Source organism: Mustela lutreola, chromosome 7 (assembly GCF_030435805.1).
Source record: "Mustela lutreola isolate mMusLut2 chromosome 7, mMusLut2.pri, whole genome shotgun sequence".
Lineage (NCBI taxonomy): Eukaryota > Metazoa > Chordata > Mammalia > Carnivora > Mustelidae > Mustela > Mustela lutreola.
The window spans coordinates 11,744,847-11,766,349 of NC_081296.1; the positions used below are offsets into that span (position 1 = coordinate 11,744,847).

Genomic DNA, 21,503 nt, shown 5'->3' on the forward strand with positions numbered 1-21,503 from the left:
CTTTGATAGGAATTGCATTAAATGTGTAGATTGCTTTAGGTAGCATAGACATTTTCACAATATTTATTCTTCCAATCCAGGAGCATGGAACATTTTTCCATTTCTTTGTGTCTTCCTCAATTTCTTTCATGAGTACTTTATAGTTTTCTGAGTATAGATTCTGTGTCTCTTTGGTTAGGTTTATTCCTAGGTATCTTATGGTTTTGGATGCAATTGTAAATGGGATTGACTCCTTAATATCTCTTTCTTCTGTCTTGCTGTTGGTGTAGAGAAATGCAACTGATTTCTGTGCATTGATTTTATATCCTGACACTTTACTGAATTCCTGTATAAGTTCTAGCAGTTTTGGAGTGGAGTCTTTTGGGTTTTCCACATATAGTATCATATCATCTGCGAAGAGTGATAATTTGACTTCTTCTTTGCCGATTTGGATGCCTTTAATTTCCTTTTGTTGTCTGATTGCTGAGGCTAGGACCTCTAGTACGATGTTGAATAGCAGTGGTGATAATGGACATCCCTGCCGTGTTCCTGACCTTAGCGGAAAAGCTTTCAGTTTTTCTCCATTGAGAATGATATTTGCGGTGGGTTTTTCATAGATGGCTTTGATGATATTGAGGTATGTGCCCTCTATCCCTACACTTTGAAGAGTTTTGATCAGGAAGGGATGTTGTACTTTGTCAAATGCTTTTTCAGCATCTATTGAGAGTATCATATGGTTCTTGTTCTTTCTTTTATTGATGTGTTGTATCACATTGACTGATTTGCGGATGTTGAACCAACCTTGCAGCCCTGGAATAAATCCCACTTGGTCGTGGTGAATAATCTTTTTAATGTACTGTTGAATCCTATTGGCTAGTATTTTGTTGAGTATTTTCGCATCTGTGTTCATCAAGGATATCGGTCTATAGCTCTCTTTTTTGGTGGGATCCTTGTCTGGTTTTGGGATCAAGGTGATGCTGGCCTCATAAAATGAGTTTGGAAGTTTTCCTTCCATTTCTATTTTTTGGAACAGTTTCAGGAGAATAGGAATTAGTACTTCTTTAAATGTTTGGTAGAATTCCCCTGGGAAGCCGTCTGGCCCTGGGCTTTTGTTTGTTTGGAGATTTTTAATGACTGTTTCAATCTCCTTACTGGTTATGGGTCTGTTCAGGCTTTCTATTTCTTCCTGGTTCAGTTGTGGTAGTTTATATGTTTCTAGGAATGCAACCATTTCTTCCAGATTGTCAAATAGGAATGCAACCATTTCTTCCAGATTGTCAAAAGAAATGAAATCTTGCCATTTGCAACAACATGGATGGAACTAGAGCGTATCATGCTTAGCGAAATAAGTCAAGCAGAGAAAGACAACTATCATATGATCTCCCTGATATGAGGAAGTGGTGATGCAACATGGAGGCTTAAGTGGGTAGAAGAATAAATGAAACAAGATGGGATTGGGAGGGAGACAAACCATAAGTGACTCTTAATCTCACAAAACAAACTGAGGGTTGCCGGGGGGAGGGGGTTTGGGAGAAGGGGGTGGGATTATGGACATTGGGGAGGGTATGTGATTTGGTGTGTGCTGTGAAGTGTGTAAACCTGGTGATTCACAGACCTGTACCCCTGGGGATAAAAATATATGTTTATAAAAAATAAAAATTAAAAAAAAAAAAAAAAAAAGACTGTCTTCCTTGGGGCACCTGGGTGGCTCAGTGGGTTAAAGCCTCTGCCTTCGGCTCAGGTCATAATCTCAGGGTGCTGGGATCGAGCCCTGCATCAGGCTCTCTGCTCAGCAGGGAGCCTGCTTCCCTTCTTCTCTCTCTGCCTGCCTCTCTGTCTACTTGTGATCTCTCTCTCTGACAAATAAATAAATAAAATCTTTAAAAAAAAAAAAGACTGCCTTCCTTCCCCCCGTATGCACACCGTCTCTCAAATAAATAAAGAAACAAATAAATAAGACACTCCCCCATTTCTCTGCATGTGGCAGTCTGACTTCTAGATACAGATGAAATGACACTGAGCTTTGGTTTTATCATTATACAATGGGCATCATAATTATTCTCTTCCTCAGCTCACAAGGGAACTCTGAGGGCCAAATGGTATTATGTAAAAACTTTGTGAGACCCAAATACTTACATGGTGGGGAATAAGCAAAGCTCTTCAACTGAAAGGTTTTACAATCTTCCCCACTCCCTGCAACCAGCCTTAGAAGGAAAGAGGATCCGTAGCCTTCTTTTTCTTGGACTGCTGAGGTGAAAATGGGAAGCAGAAAGGAGACAGTCGGCCAGTCAAAATGTCATAGGTTTGAGGGTTTGTACTGAAAAAAGGAGGGGGTTATAGTGACCCCCTATTTAAGTATATACAGACCCACAACAGGAAGAAAGACGAGGACAAATTTAAGATAGTTTGGATGTGTTCTATGTATTCCCTCTGTCATGTCTTCTCAAGAGAGATACAAATAGGTCTTCAAATGGTTCTGAGCATTTCTGACGGAGGTTTCTTTGACAGCTGTGTCAGTAGAAGACTACCACACACACGGGATTTACACAGCTCGCCCTTATGGGTATAAGCCCCCAACAGAATCACATTCTACCACGCAGGTAAATGCTGTCTTCTGTCTGCTTGCAATGACCTGTGTTTATCCCCCGGGTCTGGGCTAACCTGCATATCACGATGTCCTGTTAGCAAGACTCACACACACACACACTCCTTCCCTACCTTACACATAGGTTCTGAGTGCCCAATGATAAGGATTAAATAGTATTTACCTTCATATTCCTAATACCTTCCATGGGTCCTAGCCCTGGTTGCCTGAAGAGACAGAAATCCCCTGACAAGGAAAGGGCACAGTTCATTATCTCCCTGCTAACTCCTTTTATTCTAAAGACGTCCACAGAGAGAAGTCTTTATCTTCTTAAAGCTCATTTGTTAGTTCTAATATTTGTCAGAAGCAGTGCTTTACAGAGAAGGAAAAGAAAAGGATCCCACCAGGAGACGAGAGATCTAAGGCCTTGGGCCACCTCTGCCATCAGCCAGCGAGGTGCCCTACACAGGTCAGGCCAAGCCCTGGCTTCAGTCCCTCCCCTGGGAAGTAAGAAATCTGAACTCGGTGGTCTTTACAGATTTCTAAGCTCTAACATTTAGTGATCCCTTAATAATCCTTGGCCCTACACGTCTGGTGGGGGCTAGGAGGGTGAGGGGGGAAAAAAAAAAGCTGAGGAAGAGGTTTTTCACTTCACTCAAGTTTCTGTTTTCCTTGGACGGCTCTGTCCCTTCTCACCGTCCCCAGCAGAAAAGCTCTGTTCTTCATACCTGATCAGGTGTCTTGAAAAGAAATGAAGGCCAGAGAGGATGCAAAAATGATTTGCAAAGGAGCCAAGAGGGGAACTTTGTAACTGTGTATTTTTCCACTCCGTTCTAATTTAAAACCACTTACAAGTGACAACTCCCAACCCGAGGCAGGTGCCGTGTGGTAGCTCATTATACCCTTGGGACCCCGTGTAAATCTTTTTTCTGAGAACAGCTATTGTCTTCCAAGGAAAAGCTTTTAGCATAATGGCAGGCTGAATAGAACATTGCTTTTTGTGAGAATATTTTTAAGAAAAGAAAAGAAAGGTGTTCTTGAACGACCACAGACGCAGCTTCTCGCCTCCCCCACCTCAGCCCCCCCGGAAAGAACAGCGCGTGCCCACGGGAGACCCTGGCGGTGCAGTGACATCGTCTCACCTCCGGAGACACACAAAGGTTACGCTCTGCTCTTCTCGGTGACGATGCAGGCTGGAGGTGTCTGCGGTGGCCAAAAATAGCAGGTCCGCCCCCTCCCATCTACCTTTGCTGTTTCCTGGCTCCTCGGGAGTCACTGAGTCAGTCAGTGACGAGTCACTTCAAGATGAGAGTTTCTAATAAGAGAGTAGTGTCTTCCCTTGGAAAATTCCCCCAGATTCGTCCCTCCGATCTGGTTAACTCATGAGACCAGTGAAGACAACACTGTTTTTGTTGTTGTTGTTATATTTTGTTTTAGAGAGAGAGAGCATGAGGGAGGTAGGGGCACGGGAGAGAGATTTGAGAAAGAGAAAGCACAAGAGGCGGGGGGGGGGGGGGGGTACCTCAAGCGGCTCCCGGCTGAGTGTGAGACCCAATGCAGGGCTTGATCTCACAGCCCTGAGATCATGACCCAAGTGGTCATGGACCTGATCCTAAGCCCCTAGGTGCCCAAGACAATATTGCTGCAGCGTCTGAATGCATCATTGTCCCAAGGGGGGAAATCTGGCAATACAACTCCTGGAAAAAAGGAAGCCTCCATCACAGAAACCTAGCTCCCCAAACTAAAAAGGGACCCAACCTCCTCTGGGTTGAAATGGTAATTTAGAATATGAGGTTGTGGGGGAAATGTGGAGGAAATGGAAAAGTCAACAAAATGACGGTGGTCGTTCCTAAGCAGTGCGTCCTCCTCGTGCACCTTCCCCAGGACTCTCCCAATGAGGGCAGATCCTGAAGGAGGGGTCCACCCTGGAACTGTGGGCTAGAAGCCTGGGGTCTCTTCCCTGAGCCCCCACCTGCCACCCTGGTGGCCCCCAGCTGCTTTTTCACCAATGTGAGCCTTAACTTGGCCACCTGCAAAATACAGATAACTAATGGCCAGCAGAGGAAGGTCTGAGACAGCCCTTCTGCAGGCCTGGTTGGGGGACGGCCCAGCCTCAGAGACACAGGACCATTCTCCTTTCTGGGTTTCTCACTCACTTTCTCTAGGGTTTGAGTAAACAGTGACCTTCAGTGCCAATCCAAAAGCGCGCACGCACACACACACACACACACACACACACACACACCCCGTCTGTGAAAAGTACATAAACTTAAGAAAATATGAATTCTCAACTCTCTACTTCTACGCTGCATATTCAAAGCACCTGCTCATGGAAGTACTTCCTGTACTTTAAGGTATGAAGGATCTGTCCATGCTAAGGGTAATTATGCCGGATCACCTCTAGTCGAGGGAACCAGCAGCTTCCGGGATCGGTCTCATCTGCCACACCTGTCCCCAGACCTGCTTGGAGGAGGCCTTCTGCTCCAACTCACCGGGGCCTCTGCCCCTTTCTTCTGGATGCTGTTCACTCCGCACTCACACTCTGCTCTCCAAATCCCAAAGGCCCAGGGCTCCTCCAACATCTGAAAGCCTCCCAGGCAGCAAGGGCCTGGACCTGCTACTTCCCCCCTGACTTAACCACTGAGAGCCCGAAGCTAGGATGAACTGTTTGTCCTTTTGCAACGGTTCCTCTCATCCTGAATTTCTCTTCAAGCCTGTCTCCTGCATAATGATTTCAGGGGCAATTTCTCAGACAACTTCGCTGTTTGCTGTCGCACTGAAAAGGTCAGACAGTGACTTTGCTCTTGGAGCTCTGCCAGCATTTTGGCTCTGAGGTGTGAAGTGAGTTTCCTCTCTTGGGAGCACCGAGAGGAGGCACCGGCCCCCCTCGATTCTCCAGACAGCGAGAAAAGATGCACCAGGGAAGCTGGCCTACCACTGAGCTGAAAATATATTTATCAAGAAAATAAGGCAAAATGTTTCCAGGAAAATATCTTTAAAAAAAAAAATTTTCTTTTGAAAAATAAATCAAACCAAATTAATCCTTCAAGGAGACTCCCTGGAGCCCAGACCCAGGAAGGAGTAAAAGTAATCAATAAATTGTCCTGATCGTCTCTAAGTCCAGGACTTTTGGCCCCACCACCAGGGGATACAGCCTCAAGTAAGGAGCCCTTCTCTCTGGGCCCCAGAGCCACACTTTTATTTCTTGGGTTTCTAAAATAAGCCTGGGGATGCCTGGGTGGCTCAGTCAGTTAGCCATCTGCTTTCCATCTGCCTTCGGTTCGGGGCATGGCCCCGGGGTCCTGGGATCAAGTCCCGCATCAGGCTCCCTGCTCAGCAGGAGCCCGCTTCTCCCTCTGCCTGCTGCTCCCCCTGCTTGTGTGCTCTCTCTCTGTCAAATAAATAATATCCTAAGATAAAATAAAATAAAGTAAAATAAAATAAAATAAAATACTGAAGCGATAATCCTACACAGTGGAAAGAAAGTCTTTCAGGGCATGAACACCTCTGGTGTGTGGCAGCCACCACACCAGAAATTACCAAACCACCGCTAAATACAGCTGCGATCTGAAAACGGCCTAGTCTCTGGGAGGGGGGAAGCCGGTGACATAACGGGAGCTCTCCTGGAGGGAGGCTTGAGGTGCTGGCTCATTTGGTAAGTTTCCTGCCCTAAAGCAAGGCATCCCATTCTGGTTCAAAGGGAGTTAAGTGGTTTTATTACTAATTTACAGGCAAGGATAATTGCAATTTGGAGGGTAGGTGGTGTTTATAACGTGCTGGATTTTTTTCTCTCTCAGAAACACAGCAGTGGCATATATTCATATGACATATGTACACACACACACACACACTACCCTGCCAAGGAAGCATTTTATTCTGTAGCCCAGGATCTGTAGCCCATGGCCCGAGACTGTTCCCAGCACGATGGCCCAGCCACGCCACCACAGCTCCGCACTGGGACCCGCCGGCTCTGAATCCTCCCTCCACCCTGTCTTCCTGCCAGAGTATGTGAAACGCCCACCACACAAAGGTTTCCACTGGATTAGGAAAGGAAAATAAAATTCACTGTGAGCAGGAAAAGGGTAATACGCTTATTTGTTGTCAACCTCGTGTGAGTTACTTTAACAGCTACACTAGCATCTCATGTGAGGACATGAAACTGGCAGGAGGGAAAGTTCTGGTTCAGAGTGGAACTGGAGCACCTCATCAAATGCCTGTGTTAGGACATCCGTTGTGTGTATGGACTCTGGAATCAGAATAACAAAATGGGAAACTAACGGGCACCACCATCGAACCTCCCTGAGCCTCCACTTACCTCATCTGTAAAACGGATGACTTCGACCATCATTACAAAAGATACCAAGCCGCTCTACAGTGCGTACAAAGACGACTTTCAGTGTACTAGCAAGGCAGGCTGCCACTCACCTTCCATGACTTGGCAGTAAAGGATACGGATGGTAGCACAGGCAGGGCACCAGGCTTTGTCACACTGTAGCTGTGTGACCTCAACTTAGTCCCAGGATTGGCTACACAATTTGCAGGACCCACTGCAACATGAAAACGCAGGGCCCCTGTGGAAAACCTTTTTAAGAACTGAAGCAAGGTGCCCGGCCCTCCTTCTAAGCATGGGACCTGGGCCATTGTGCATTTGGCACACCTATGAAGAAGGGCTCTCACCCATCCTCTCTTGTGGGGCAGAGCCCTAGTTTCAGCTTGATGACCAGCACTTACTTGCAAGTCTATTGTGCCCCAAGGAAAATGAACAGCATTCGTGGCACCATCATCTGGGCCCTCCCCACTCCTATGCGGGATATTCCCTTTTTTTATAAAAGATTTTATTTATTTATTTGAGAGAGAAAGAGAAAGAGAACACAAATAGGAAGGGGGAGAAGCAGACTCCCTGCTGAGCGGGAAGCCAGGCACAGGACTCAATCTCAAGACCCCGAGATCATGACCTGAGCCGAAGGCAGATGCTTCACCACTGAGCCACCCAGGTGCCCCCGATACCTCTGAAGATGAACAACAGCTGGACCTACCAGCACTTTTTTAAAAAAAGATTTATCTACCCATTTGAGAGAGAGAGAAGCAGGGGGTAGGGAAGAGGGAGAGAGTGAGTCCCCCACTCGGACCCCCTGCTGAGCAGAGCCCAAAGCAGGACTGGATCCCAGGACCCTGAGACCACGACCTGAGCCAAAACCAAGAGGCAGCTGCTCAACCAGCTGAGCCATCCCAATGCCCCTCGGCACACGTTTAAGAGTGGAAACTGTAGAGACACAGAGGAAAATGCACTTAGGATTACTAATCTTACGCAGCAGACAGAAACCAGCTTTCTCTGACTCCTAGAAGGGTGTGCCGAGATGTCTTTTCTTTCACTAACGGAACTATGTCAGAGTGCCAAGTTATTTAGGGATCTTTACCACGTGGCAAGTCTTCTCCTTAACATGGGAAAGGCTCTCTCTAGTTCTGACACCAGCACGTGCACCAGGGTCAGCGTACCCAAAAATGCCAAAGCGGAGGCAGCTCCATGCTGACCCCACGCTGGGTTATCTCCCGGGTCCCGCTCGGAAACTGACACTGCGGAACACAGGCTCCCCAGACCCGCCGTCTCACACCAACACTGTCCAGTGAAGGCTGCGCCAGAAGGACTGCTGTCGCTCACATCCAAATCTACTCGTGTGCGAGCAGAGGGCTCCGCGGCTGTTACAGAAATTGCTCTTAAATTCGTAAAACAGGTAAGAGAATTTTTGGAACATCCCTGACTACTCATTATAGCATTTTCGGGCCGCATTAATTCAGGTGGGACCATCAGTTGTTGATTACCCAGGCTGCTAAGCCGCGATGGTCAGATGCTGACGGGATTCGAGAAATTACATTCCGGATCCACCCAACAGTCACCTGAAGGCCATTAGCACGTCAGCGGGGAAGGCTGCATCTTCTGGGGATAAACCAACTGGAGTTTTTACTCCCCCGTCTTTTCTTCCGTCGCGCAAATGTTTCTGTATTGCAAGGCAGTCCTTATTCTGATGGGTTTTTCTTGCCTACCTAAGGTCTAAGATATGCCAGAGGCCACCTTTTAAAGTGAATTGGTTACAGGGAGGTCACACTGGCACACAGGGCTGGAACATTTCAGGTCCGCGCGCGCGCGCGCGTGTGTGTGTGTGTGTGTGCGCGCACGCGCGCGCGCGTGTGCTGGTTTGGTTGGACAGTTCAAGCCACGATGGGGCTTCTTCAGCCAGGGCTCCAAAACTCAACTTCCTTTCCTGCCAGCCCTTGTCTGGCCTTGGGAGTGTTATAATAGCACTGAGTTATGGGCAGAAGAGGGCCTGGCTGGAAAATGTGATGCCAGGGTCTCTCCTGACAGTTTGCAATCAATTTTTTTCTCCCTTTAACAATAGGGCAACGTTAATATCTAGCCTTCCTGCTGTCCCAAGAGTGGCGAGTGCATTTCTATAAGACAAATGCGGTCCCCAGCCCTTTATGAAGCCTCTGATCCCAACAGGACAGGGAGATTCCAAGGCTGTGAGGACACCCCATAACCACCACATCTCCAAAGAGGGTTGTCATCTTTTACTCACGGAACTGCTCCAGGTGGTCAGCGCTATTGGACTCAGGCGTGGCCGTGATGGTCACCAGTGGACATGAATTCCCTCCCAGTGTCTGGCAGAGAACGTCCTGGCGGAAGTAGACTTGCCTGGGGTTCACACTTCTTTCCAGGGTGTCAAGGTGAGTCTGAAACAGAGATGAAACAGAAGCGATTATGGTTCATGAAATATTTTTGACCACTAATGACAGAAAACAGCAAGAGAGTTTATAATCATCTATCTCCCTTAAGTTAGACATCCTTTTGCTCATCTGGTGTGCCCAATATTAGGCACTAAGTGATTAACAAGGGGGCCGTTCCCACTGGCTAGAAGTTCAGGGAGGCTGAACAGGAAACGTAGTTTTCACACCTGTCTGCGCAATAGAATATCTGTTTTCGAGTCGCACTCAAAGCAAGAGGGCAAGGCCTACAGCATGCTTCCCGATATGGAGAGAATGTGGCCACGAAGACAAGACGTTTGCGAACAAGAGACAGAGAACTTCAGAAGCGTGGGGTACTTTAGAACCAAGAGATATAAAGAGTGTTGTGAGCACATCCAAGGACAGTACGAACCATCGATCCACGTGGGATGCTGGCTGAGAACAATGAGTTGGTAGTGATTCATTTCCTTCCTCTACCTTCCCATTTACACACTCATTTAAAACACAGAAAGTTACAGAAATGGGCTAGCCATTGAAACTAAGAGCTCAACAGTCTTTAAGACCTCTGCCTATATTTTCACTTGTTCAAACAGTGGGACTGATCAGGAAGAGGTGAAGAGATTTCCTCCCACCCACGTTGCACACTCTGAGCACAGCGACATAGTAACCTCAGTAAGCGGAGGGAGAAGCTGCCCCCTCCTGCCCAAGAACGCCACTGCACAAAACGTATCCTTCCAGCTGAAGAGCTGACGTTTTCACCATAATCGAGAAATTATGAGAGCCAAGGGGAAACTGTCCACCTTGTTTTTTTGACAAATGACAAGCCTGTTAGGTAAATGAAACAAATATGAATCCTATGAAAATATATATAAAATATTTGTAAAATGTGTTGTGAAAAGGGAAGGAGTGCCCTCAAAAAATAAACGATGTGCTTGCGTAAAAAGGACTTACTTTGGAAGCGGGAGGCAAACTAACAGCTCCCCCAAAGATCCACACCCTAATCTTCTGAACCTGTAAATAGTTTACCCTCCATGGCAAAAGGGACTTTGCATATATATTTAGGATAAAGGTCTACTTGAAATGGGGAGGTTAGACCACATTATTCAGCTGGGACCAATCTAATTACAAGTGCTGAAAAGCAGGGAACTTGTCCTATCTGCAGAGAACCAGAGATGGCAGCATGAGAAGGACTAGGCCACCACTGCTGGCTTGGAAGATGGGGGAAACAAGCCAAAAGCCAGGGAACATGGTGTCCTCTAAAAGCTGGAAAGGGCAAGGAAATGAATTCTTCTCCAATAGCCTCCAGAAGGAACGTGGCCCCAAAACCTTGACTTTGCCCCAGTGAGTCCCATGTTGAACTTCTAAAGAGCTATAAAACAAAACAAATGCTTATTGTTTGAGCAACTAAGTTTTGATAATTTGTTACAGCTGCAACAAAAAAATCAATTCACAAATAAACAAGAAAAATAATTTTCTAAACTAAGGAAAAATCCTAGCATTTGGGTAAATGTAAACTAAGACTTACTTGTACTCTATTAAAATACCTGAGTTGCAAGGAGAAAGAAAAAGTCCCAAGGAAGGCGATTACCAGATGCCTCTGTATAACCTTTCTAGAAGCCTCGGGGATATCTGAAGATCTGACGCTGAGTCATATACTCTTTGCAAGTGAGATCCCAAATCATCTACCCCCACATAGCCTTCTGATGCTATTATTCCCTGTCTCAACACAACTACTGGTCTAGGAAACTCTTGCCTGGGAAAAAATAAATCACAGATAAATTTATTGTTCATTCCATGAACATCTCATCAACTCTTCCTCAGAAAACAACAACTGACTCATTGATCCAAGACCCTTAAAGCCCCTCTCCTCAAGATTCTTGTCCCCCAATCTTAAACCACTGCATAATGATCTTTACCCAATGCTAATAATCAAGCCCCCACATTAAAAAAAAAAAAAAACCTTCTCTTAAACAAGACTTTAAAGACATAATAAACAGCCTCCCTTCTCCCTTCCCCTTTTGAGGTGCTGCCAAGACTCTGCTACGTTCTTCCTTGCAAGTATGTTGGTTTCCTCTTGCTACTATAACAAATTACCATAAATTTAGTGGGCAGAGGTAACACAAATTAATTATCTAATGGTCCTGGAGGTCCAAAGTCCAAAATGGGCCTTACTTGGCAAAAGTCACGGTGTTGGGAGAACTACACTCTCTCTGGAGGCTCTAGAGGGTAATTCATTCCCTTGCCTTTACCAGCGTCTAGAGGTCACATAGGTGCCTTACCTCATGGTGCCTTCTTCTGTCTCCAACCCCAGCAATCCCATTGTTCCCAACTCTGCTTCCATGCTCACATCTCCTCCTCTGACCCTGACTCTTCTGCCTCATTCTTTCATGTCTAAGGACCCTTGTGATGACACTGGACCCAACCTGATAATTGAAGACAATCTCCCCATCTCCATCACATCTGCAAAATCTCTTGTACCAGATAAAGTAACATCTTCACAAGTTCCAGAAATGAAGATGTGAATGTCTTTGGCGGGGAGGGGCGTTATTCAGCCCAACACACCATGGTAAACGATAAACTCACGTCTGTCTTAGAAACAGGTTGCTCTGGTGATATTTCTGGGACGAGCATTTGACACGATACTAAGTAATGGAATTGGAAGGAGCAGGTCTATCCCAGATTCAAGAGGAGAATTCAGCTGAGGCCCATGTATCCAGCCAAGCCTCTGCATTCCATTCTTGCAATTGTTCATTGGGTAGTAAGCACCAGATATTGCTGAGATGCACTGGCTGGAGACTGGGAGGTAGTCTCACACCCCTGAGAAGACAAGGTGACTAAGTACATGTACACAAACACACATGACCAAAAGGCCTATGAAGCTAACTAGGTATGAAAGTTGCAGAAACCCTGCGGCCAAGGGTCAGCTTCATCTCTCACGACCACACATTTCTAGAGCCTCATCTTGTGTATTTGCCGATCTACCTAAAATCAACACCCCTATTCCTTATCGGGCAGAATGGGAGGATGCACCCTACAATTCAGATTATTTTTCAAAAGTAGGTATGTGTGTTTCATGTGTAGGTAAACCTACACAGGTACATATATGTACACACACAAAAATCATACTTGGGTTATACTTCCTTCTGCAACACCAGATGCCAAAGGAAAAAGAGCACTACATTGTGTTTGAAAGTAGAAAGGACTGTTATCTGGTAAACCTATAACCAGCCAAGTGTTCGTGCATGACCACATGTGGCGTACATGCTCAGATGGACAAGAGCATATCACCTTATCTTTACTGAAAATAGTAACTTGAAGACATACTTCGTCTGCCCCCAAATCAAGCTAAAATACAATATAATAGGACAGTCCAGTTAAACAAGGTGTGAGTTTACGTGACTACTGAAAGCAGGGTTACTACATAATACAAACATAAAATACAAATACACAAAATATAATCTAATAATACAAGTACACAATGCAAATATAAATATAGTACAAATTTAAATATATTGAAATATAATAATGCCACTATAAAAAATAATTGGGTAGGGAGAAAATAAAGATTATCAAATCTTAGTATCATCATCCAGTTTTAAAATGAAATTCAAAAGAGATGTGCAGTCACCTGTCAGAACGGTTAAAATTAACAACTAAGGAAAAAGCAGATGTTGGTGAGAATGTGGAGAAAGGGGAACTTTCTTACACCCTTGGTGGGAATGCAAACTGGTATAGCCACTCTGCAAAACAGTATGGAGGCCCCTCAAAAAAGGTAAAAACAGCTACACTATAATGCAGCAATTACACTACTAGGTGTATATCCAAAGGATACAAATGTAGTCATTTGAAGGGGCAGCTGCTCCCTAATGTTTATAGCAGCAACATCCACCAGAGCCAAAACAGGAACAGAGCCCAAATGTCCATCGATAGATGAAGGGATAAAGAAAACGTGGTGTGTGACTCAGCCATCAAAAAGAATGAAATCTTGCCATGTGCAATGACGTGGATGGAACTAGAGGGTATTATGCTAAACAAAGTCAGTCAGTCAGAGAAAGACAAATACCATATGACTTGACTCATATGTGGCATTTAAGAAATAAAACAGATGAATGCAGAGGAAGGGAAGGAAAAATAAAATAAGACGAAAACAGAGAGGGAGGCAAACCATAACAAACTCTTTTTTTTTTTTTTAAGATTTTATTTATTTGACAGACCAGAGATCACAAGTAGACAGAGAGGCAGGCAGAGAGAGAGGAAGGGAAGCAGGCTCCTTGCTGAGCAGAGAGCCTGATGTGGGGCTCGATCCCAGTACCCCAGGTTCACAACCCAAGCTGAAGGCAGAGGCTTTAACCCACAGAGCCACCCAGATGCCCCATAACAAAGTCTTAGCTCTAGGAAACAAATTAAATGTTGCTGGAGGGGAAGCGGGTGGGGAGATGAGGTAACTGCATGATGGGCATTAAATAAAAGAGCACTTGACATAATGAGCCCAAGGTGTTACATCCAACTGATGAGTCACTGAAACTAATTATATACTGTATGTTAATTAAATTGAACTTAAATTTTAAAAAATTTAAGAGCAATGTGCAGGGGCACCTGGGTATAGTCTGTTAAGTACCCAACTCTTGGTTTCTGTTCTGACTGGAATCTCACAGTCATGGGCTCAGTTATGTTTGTATTGGGCTCCACGGTCAGTGCAGAGCCTTAAGTTTCTCTCTCCCTTTCCCTCCAACCTTCCCCACGGTACGCTCACTTGCTCGATCTCTCTCTTTCAAATAAATCTTTCTTAAAAAAGTGATATGCGGGGCACCTGGGTGGCTCAGTGGGTTAAGCTGCTGCCTTCGGCTCAAGTCATGATCTCAGGGTCCTGGGATCGAGTCCCACGTCGGACTCTCTGCTCAGCAGGGAGTCTGCTTCCTCCTCTCTCTCTCTCTCTGCCTGCCTCTCTGCCTACTTGTGATCTCTCTCTGTCAAATAAATAAATAAAATCTTAAAAAAGTTTTTAAAAAGTGATATGCGAGGGAAGAGTAAATTAAAGCAAAATATGAACTTTCTTAACTTACACAGACACAGTGGCAGTGTATCATCCTTGAAAACAGGCAATATAGCAAGATGACTAAGAGGGTAGGCTCTTGCATCAAACTGCCTTGATTCAAATTTGAGCTGTGGAAGCTGGAAAAGGTATGTAAATTCTATTCTTAGCCTCTTTGTGACTCAGTTTTCTTATCTTTCAAAGGGATATAAAAATACCCACCTCACTCAGTGGTTGCTCTAATTTAATGTGTGAAAAGTGCCTATCATACAGGAAACACTCAGTGTTAGCTGTTATTATTGATAGAGAAATATAGGCTCACATATGTTTTTTAAGAACAAAAAGGGAAACACTAGTAGAATTATAAGCACTAAGGGGAAACAGTGAAAGAAAATATGGTCAGCCCGTGTTTCATGAAAGAGAGAGAGAGAAGGAGGGAAAACGGAAGAAGAAAAGCAGGAAGGAGGAGGGAGACAGAAAGAAGAGCAAAGATGCCTGGAAAATAGTATAAAATCATAATGAAAGAACACCGAAAATTGTTATAACTATAAATAGATTAAACAGCCTTATTAAATGACAGAAACTTTCAGATTCATTTTTTTTTAAATCCCACCATCTACTGTATATAAGAAGTACTCTGAGAGAAAGGAAAAATACATAATGCATATGAAAAGCACTCCTAAATGATCTATTTTGTTTGCCTCCACTAAAAAATTTCAGGAAAGAAGTATTGAAACTTAAAGGATAAGCAAATATAAATTAAAGCAGGCCTGGCAATCGTAATATATGACAAAGTCATGTTTAAGACCAAGTACCTTAAATGGGATTTAAAAATCTTATTTTGATAAAGGGCACGATTCACGATGAACATATAAAACTCATAAATCTTCAGAATCAAATAACATAGATTGAAATATATATCGCAAAAACAGCAGAAGGGGGAAAATGGTACGAGGAATAGGAGACTCTTTAAGGAAGTGTTGAATAAATCAGCTGCACAAAAGTAATGATATGGGTGTTTGAACAATATTGTTTTTATAGATAAATGTCAAGCTTTGTCTCTGCACGGAACATTTTTTCCCTCAAACATCCATGGAACTGTAATAAAAACTAACCATATACAGGGCTTTTTAAAAATTCCCTAAATTTCCCCCCCCAAAAGTAGAAGCTGTACAAACCATATTACCTGACAATAATTAAATGAAATTAGGCATATCTAAAAATGGTTTGAAATAGAGCAAACATCAAAACATTAGAGAATAGAAAAATGTCCTCCTGAAAGCAGCTCATGGAAGAAATTCGTGTATGAAAAGGAAAAATCAATTAAATCGTGTAATTAAAGTCCCGGTAGAAGGAGTGGGCCATCTGGTCTCCTGGGAGAGATGGTCCAGGACAAGAAAGGAAATGTCCCTTTCAGGCTGTCAGCCATGTCTCATCCATCCCAGTAAAAGGGAATTCCAGAAAATTAGTGAAGAGAATAAAGACAGTCATGAATTTGGATGAAACTCTCTGAGATCATAAACGAATTATTTTAATCTCTTTTGTAAGTTTCTACGTGAAAGCTGCTCCCAGTATGGGTTATTACTGAAATCCAGACTTCATGGCACCTGCTTCCGGATTACTCTCAAGATTCCAGATTCCCAAACCGGGAAAGCAATATTCTTTTCTGCAGAATCTTCCCCAAATATATTCTGCAGGATGTTACAAGGGCTGGGGTGTGGACAGGGAGGTGGAGACGTGGGAAATTCACAGCCAAAGGACTGGGAACATGGTGAGTTAAAGAAAATGAAAACATTTTCATGGGCCCAGAACTTTTCAGATTCTTCAATTCGCCAAGAGGCGCTATGAACCTAGAAGAAAAACTAGCCCACAGTGTTTCATGAATTTATACGACCACTAAACTCTCTTTCTTTAAAGATCTCAGGATACTGGAATGCTACAGAATGTGCTTTGGAAAATGCAGTCTTTGCTGAACTGTTTCTATGAGGCTTTTTTTTTTTTTGCCATCAAAGTTAATTCATTTATCATTTCATTATGGCTACAAGGGTCCTTACGGGATGGAAGGTGGGGAGGGGAGGGCTTCTCAACAGAAGCACTGGTGATGTCACAAAGTTAGACACAGGCCACAGGTCTTTGGTGTCTGATGTTAAATCTAAAAAATAATAACAACACATCCAAATTTTATAAATCATATATAGGAAGCAGGTTTGGAAGCAGTGTGTCTACGACAGAAGTCACCAAACACAACTGAGTATGAGAGGAAAAAGTTAAAAAAAAAAAAGAGAGAGAGAGAGAGAGAAACCATCATTGTGAACACTGCCTTTCATAGCTGCAGGACAGACAGAGATGTCCGATCACTTGTCATACACCTGAAACTAACACCGTAACATCATGCACCCACTCTACTCAAATAAACAAGAACAACATCACTGTTGCATGCCACCTAGCAGCAAATCTGGGAGCAAGCATGGTTACACTTTTCTTCTCCCGTGAATTCTCTGTGAAATTTTCAATGATTATTTTTTATGATTAACACTATCACAACTCAACAGCTGCCGATCATCTTTCAGCCGAAGTTCATTTTCTGTTCACTGTACTTGTTCACGCAACCATCTCCCCACACGCCTCAAGGGAATCTCTGCCCCATTCCACCTGCCACGGAATATGGGACACCTCCATCCTTAGGGCGTTATCCTGACTCCAGTCATACCAAAGACGTCCAGAGGCAAACCAGCCAGCAACTTCTGTGGGGTTTCCTTTTACAGAAATGGCTCTGCATCGTTCTCCGGAAAACGGTTTGGAGGCAAACGCTCCACTCGAGTCCAGCAAGGCCATGTGTAACTGGGCTTTGCTGGGATCAGTGAGGAGAGGAGCAGGGCTTCTCAAAGCCCATGTCAACAACCAGATACAATCGTGGCTCTGTGGGAGCCACAGGGGCAGGTTTCTTTGCAAAAATGGGAATGAGTTCACAGCAATGATGGGAGCCCCAGAGAGACTATCTTCTTAGGAGCAAATCCTACCTCTCCATGAGAGATGCCAGGATGACAAGGTAGGCTGCAGCCTCCTGGGCTCCTCTCCACAGGAGCCTTCTGCCCCCTTCTCCCCTAACAGCTGCTCTCTTAAAACGTCCAGAAAAGGTTTCACTTGACCACAGCAGGTTACCCCCACCTATGGCTACTGATAAAATGAGAAGCACCTGCACTCAAAAATCACTCATTTTTCACTGGTAGCCCTTAAACTACTCTGTTCTCTGTCCCCTTAATGCAGAAGAAAGCTCACTCCTAAGGAGACAGGCAATTTTATCTGTATACAGACTAGTCCTCAGTTGTCACTTAAATGTACTTGTTGGAGACTGGAAGGTGTCTCATCACAAGGTAAGAACAAATGACCCAGGTAAGCTAAACAGAAGCCATAGAGCGTGCCGCCCAGGGCTCTAACGGGCTTTCTCGGACCACCCGTCGGCCAGTACCTCTCTCCCTACGTTAAACAGACTTAATTTAAGAAATGTCTGGTCACAGATTTGCCAACTGGAAAGAAAAGATGATGTTAATGTCCTTTTTCCATTAAAAATAAATGAAGTCATATCACTGATGACTTAGAAAAGAGAGTTTAAAAATTATTTTAATCAACATCCCTAAGACAGCCATCAGTAACCTTTGTATTTATTTCCTTGTGGTTTTTTGTTTTTTGTTTTTTACAGAATTTTAATTTTATTGTGAGTTACAGAATGGGTATCTCCCCATCAGCCTGATGGAGAAAATGATTACACATCATTATAAAAAAGAGAATAAATGCTCTGATGCCTACCATCTAATATCACTCAGTACACGCACATGCTTGGCCAACGCTTTCCACGTAGCAAGTCATTTACCCTTCATAACAACCCGTGTGGTAATTGCTTTTATATGCTGAGCCCTTCTAAAAGATTGTGCAAATGACGCTCTAATTTTCTCTTTTCTTTCCTTCTCCCATTCTCTCTTTCCCTACACTATACTCCATTTCGTCTCTAAAGATAATAGTGGGAACGCCTGCCACCATACGTATATATATGTCCAATGAAAAATCCTGCTCCAACTTTCAAAGCCTTAAGCTCTGCCAACATATGGACCCTACTTATGATAACTCCTGCCAACTTGTACTGTTTTAAGTGCCCACTGAGATCCTACCTTCCTGCCCTCTAAAACGCCCATCAGAAACTCTCTTGGGGTCCCATTTTCAACCAACACTACTGGCTACCTTGGAACAATCCACAATATAATCCAAATACTTTAATGAGAATTGCTAACACTTGAACCATCGTTGCAATTACTGACAGCTTGATATGGATGGTTAAAATAGAATTCCACTTGCTTGCTTCCTAACTATAATAATATTATATTTCTTTATTTTTGCTTTATTTTAATACTATAATTTGGAGAATTATCTCACAGAGTTCCTGGCAAGCATCTGGAAGACATCAGTTGGAAAGGACCAAATGCTAATTCTCATATTATAAGAGAATAATAAAAATTTTTTAAGTTGCAAAATTGCATTCATGTTGAAAAACATCCAATACACATGTCCTCCACTTCAAAAATGCCTGTGATTATTAAACATAATCCATATTAGAGGATATTTACAAATTGTAAACTCCACACAGAAATGTATTCTCCATCCCCTCAGCATCAACCCCAAGTAACATGCAGTTAATTCTGCCCTCGGGGTATCATTCACATTTAATTATCACTGATCTGCTGGAAGGAAAACTGTCTCTCCTTAGGACATGTCCAAAAATAAAAATGGGTACTGTGCACTGTGGAACGTACTCCTTGTGTGCAGGACGGGAGGAAGAGATTTTGAAGAGAAGACTTAGAGTCCATTACAGTCTTAAACCTGGAGAGAACAAAGACCGGGCGTTACCGGAAATGTAAAACCCCAAACTGATCATATATCATTTTTCACCTTCAAGTAACAAATGTCTTTCTTACTCTGCTCTGCTCATTTAAGAGAAATGAAAACATATCCTTTATCCTTTGTCTCTTCTTCATTAACTCTCCTCAAACTTGCTCAACGGGAAGAGGTTCCAGTCAACGGGCTAAGGAACAAGTCAGTGAGCTTCGATTCTGACAAGGTCTCTCTTCCTCTCATGGAGACCAAGGAGCTGGGAGGGGAGGGGTCTCCTCTTTTCCTGTGTTCTTGTCCCCGCTCAAGACAAAATCACCCCCCCCCGACTCTACTGGTTCCCAAGCTATTTGTTGATTGTAAATTCCAGATCCTGTGGTCTGACAAGAGCACAAGAGGTAAGTGGATCCCAGAGGCATAAGGCATGATGGACACTAGCTCCTCCAACTGGAGCCCACTGCTGTAGGTTCACGCAGCCACTGAGCTGTGCGTGTGGTACAACCTCTGATGGTGGGGTCAAGTCATCACCCCATGGTTTCATCCATAACACTGAGAGCCATGGACGTGGTTCATCTGGATAGTGCTGTTCCCCTAACACGGTCCCATTTTCTTTTTTAAAAATTTGTTATTTAAATTCAATTTAGTTCACATAGAGCCTACTATTAGTTTCAGGGGTAGAGTTTAGTGATTCCTCAGTTGATGTAAATGTAAATGTAAGAGCACCCAGGGCTCATTCTATCAAGGCCCCTCCTTAATGCCCATCATCCAGTTACCCCATCCCCTGACCCACGTCTCCTCCATCCCCTCTCAGTGTGTTTCCTACAGTTAAGTCTATACAATGGAATATTACTCGGCCATCAAAAAGAATGCAATCTTGCCACTTGCGATGATGTATTATGGATATTATGCTTAGTGAGATAAGTCAGTCAGAGAAGGACAAATACCATATGATTTCATTCAAATGTGGAATTTAAGAAACAAAATAGATGAGCATAGGGGAAGGGAAGGAAAAAGAAAATAAGATAAAAACAGAGAGAGAACCAAACAGGGTCCCATTTGTACCATGAGATGGTCTCATGGGTTCATGCAAGGTAGGCGCCTGCAAGTTGATTCAAATCTGAAACTTTTTCAGCCAGAGCCCGACTGCATGTGGCTTCTTACCTTAAGTTCTAGACTTTGAAACAGCAGGACCTTCACAAGAACCTGTCAGAGCTTCTGGGGGTAAAAACTGCACTGTGTTTGAGGAACAACATGATCCTGCTGAACCACATTTGAGGCACTCAGTGTTTCAGATAAAAACCATGGGTTGATGACTTGAATGAACCATCAGACATTATACAATCACATAACTTGATACTACATGTACCTATAAAGGCAGACTACTGTTACAGTAGCTAAATCAATCAGAGGAGGCAAGGTCACTGATCTTGATCCCAGAACAGAATTTTGCTGAATTTCTTCTACACTTTTTCTACAGAACAGCAGAAAGGGACAGGACTAGCCATCAAAGGCTGGGGTTCCATTCCCTGCTTGGCCACTGGCTAGGTGCAAGGTGTCTAGGCCTCACTGTTTGCATCTGCAAATGTTAAGGGTGAATCAGATGATTTCCCAAACCCCTTTCAAGCTCTAAAGCTGTATATTAACTGCCACTGAGAATCACATCAGTGTCTAGATATTCCAACAAGGGCAAAGAACAGGGTCCGGGACCCCCGGATCCTTCCCCCAACAGAAAAGGCAAAACATACACACCCAGAGGAGTCCCCTTCCCCAGTCGACTTTCTACACATGGCGCTTCTCAGGCAAGACAATAAAAGCAGCTGTTGAAGGCGATCACGAATCTCGCCGGCTCTACGTCCCCAGAGGCGAAAAGCACGTTTTATAATAAACATAGCTTGTTACGGCATCGCCTGTGACGAACATTTGGATTAACTTTTTGAGATCTCTGAGTGTGAAACACAAATAATACTAGTTGTGTATCTTTTGCAATCTGGGAAAACAATAAAAAAAAACCCTCTCTTTAGGCCAGACAACCATACGGGGCACAGGGTGGAGACACTCTCCTGAAGCAGTTAGCCAAGTGGTGTCAGACAGGCCTTCTCGATGGAGGAAAATGTTCATGTATACCTGTACGCTCCTTTTGAAGGCAAGGGACGTTCTTGATTATTATCTTTTCCCACTCCTTATCACAGACTTACAATGAGAATGCTCGTCCTTCAGGCTAAGTGACAGATAACACACACACACACACACAGAGCACATATTACTACAAATATGCTAATAACATTC

At 43.9% G+C, this 21,503-nt stretch overlaps 1 protein-coding gene across 1 annotated transcript in view; it reads right to left on the minus strand.

The window, feature by feature from the left end:
* AGBL1 (AGBL carboxypeptidase 1) overlaps positions 1 to 21,503 on the minus strand; it is a 527,687-nt gene that overhangs the window by 316,780 nt on the left and 189,404 nt on the right. Inside the window, exon 17 of the mRNA XM_059180043.1 lies at positions 9,139 to 9,292. Within this exon, the coding sequence (XP_059036026.1) occupies positions 9,139 to 9,292 (154 nt within the window). The remainder of the gene's footprint in view (positions 1 to 9,138; positions 9,293 to 21,503) is intronic.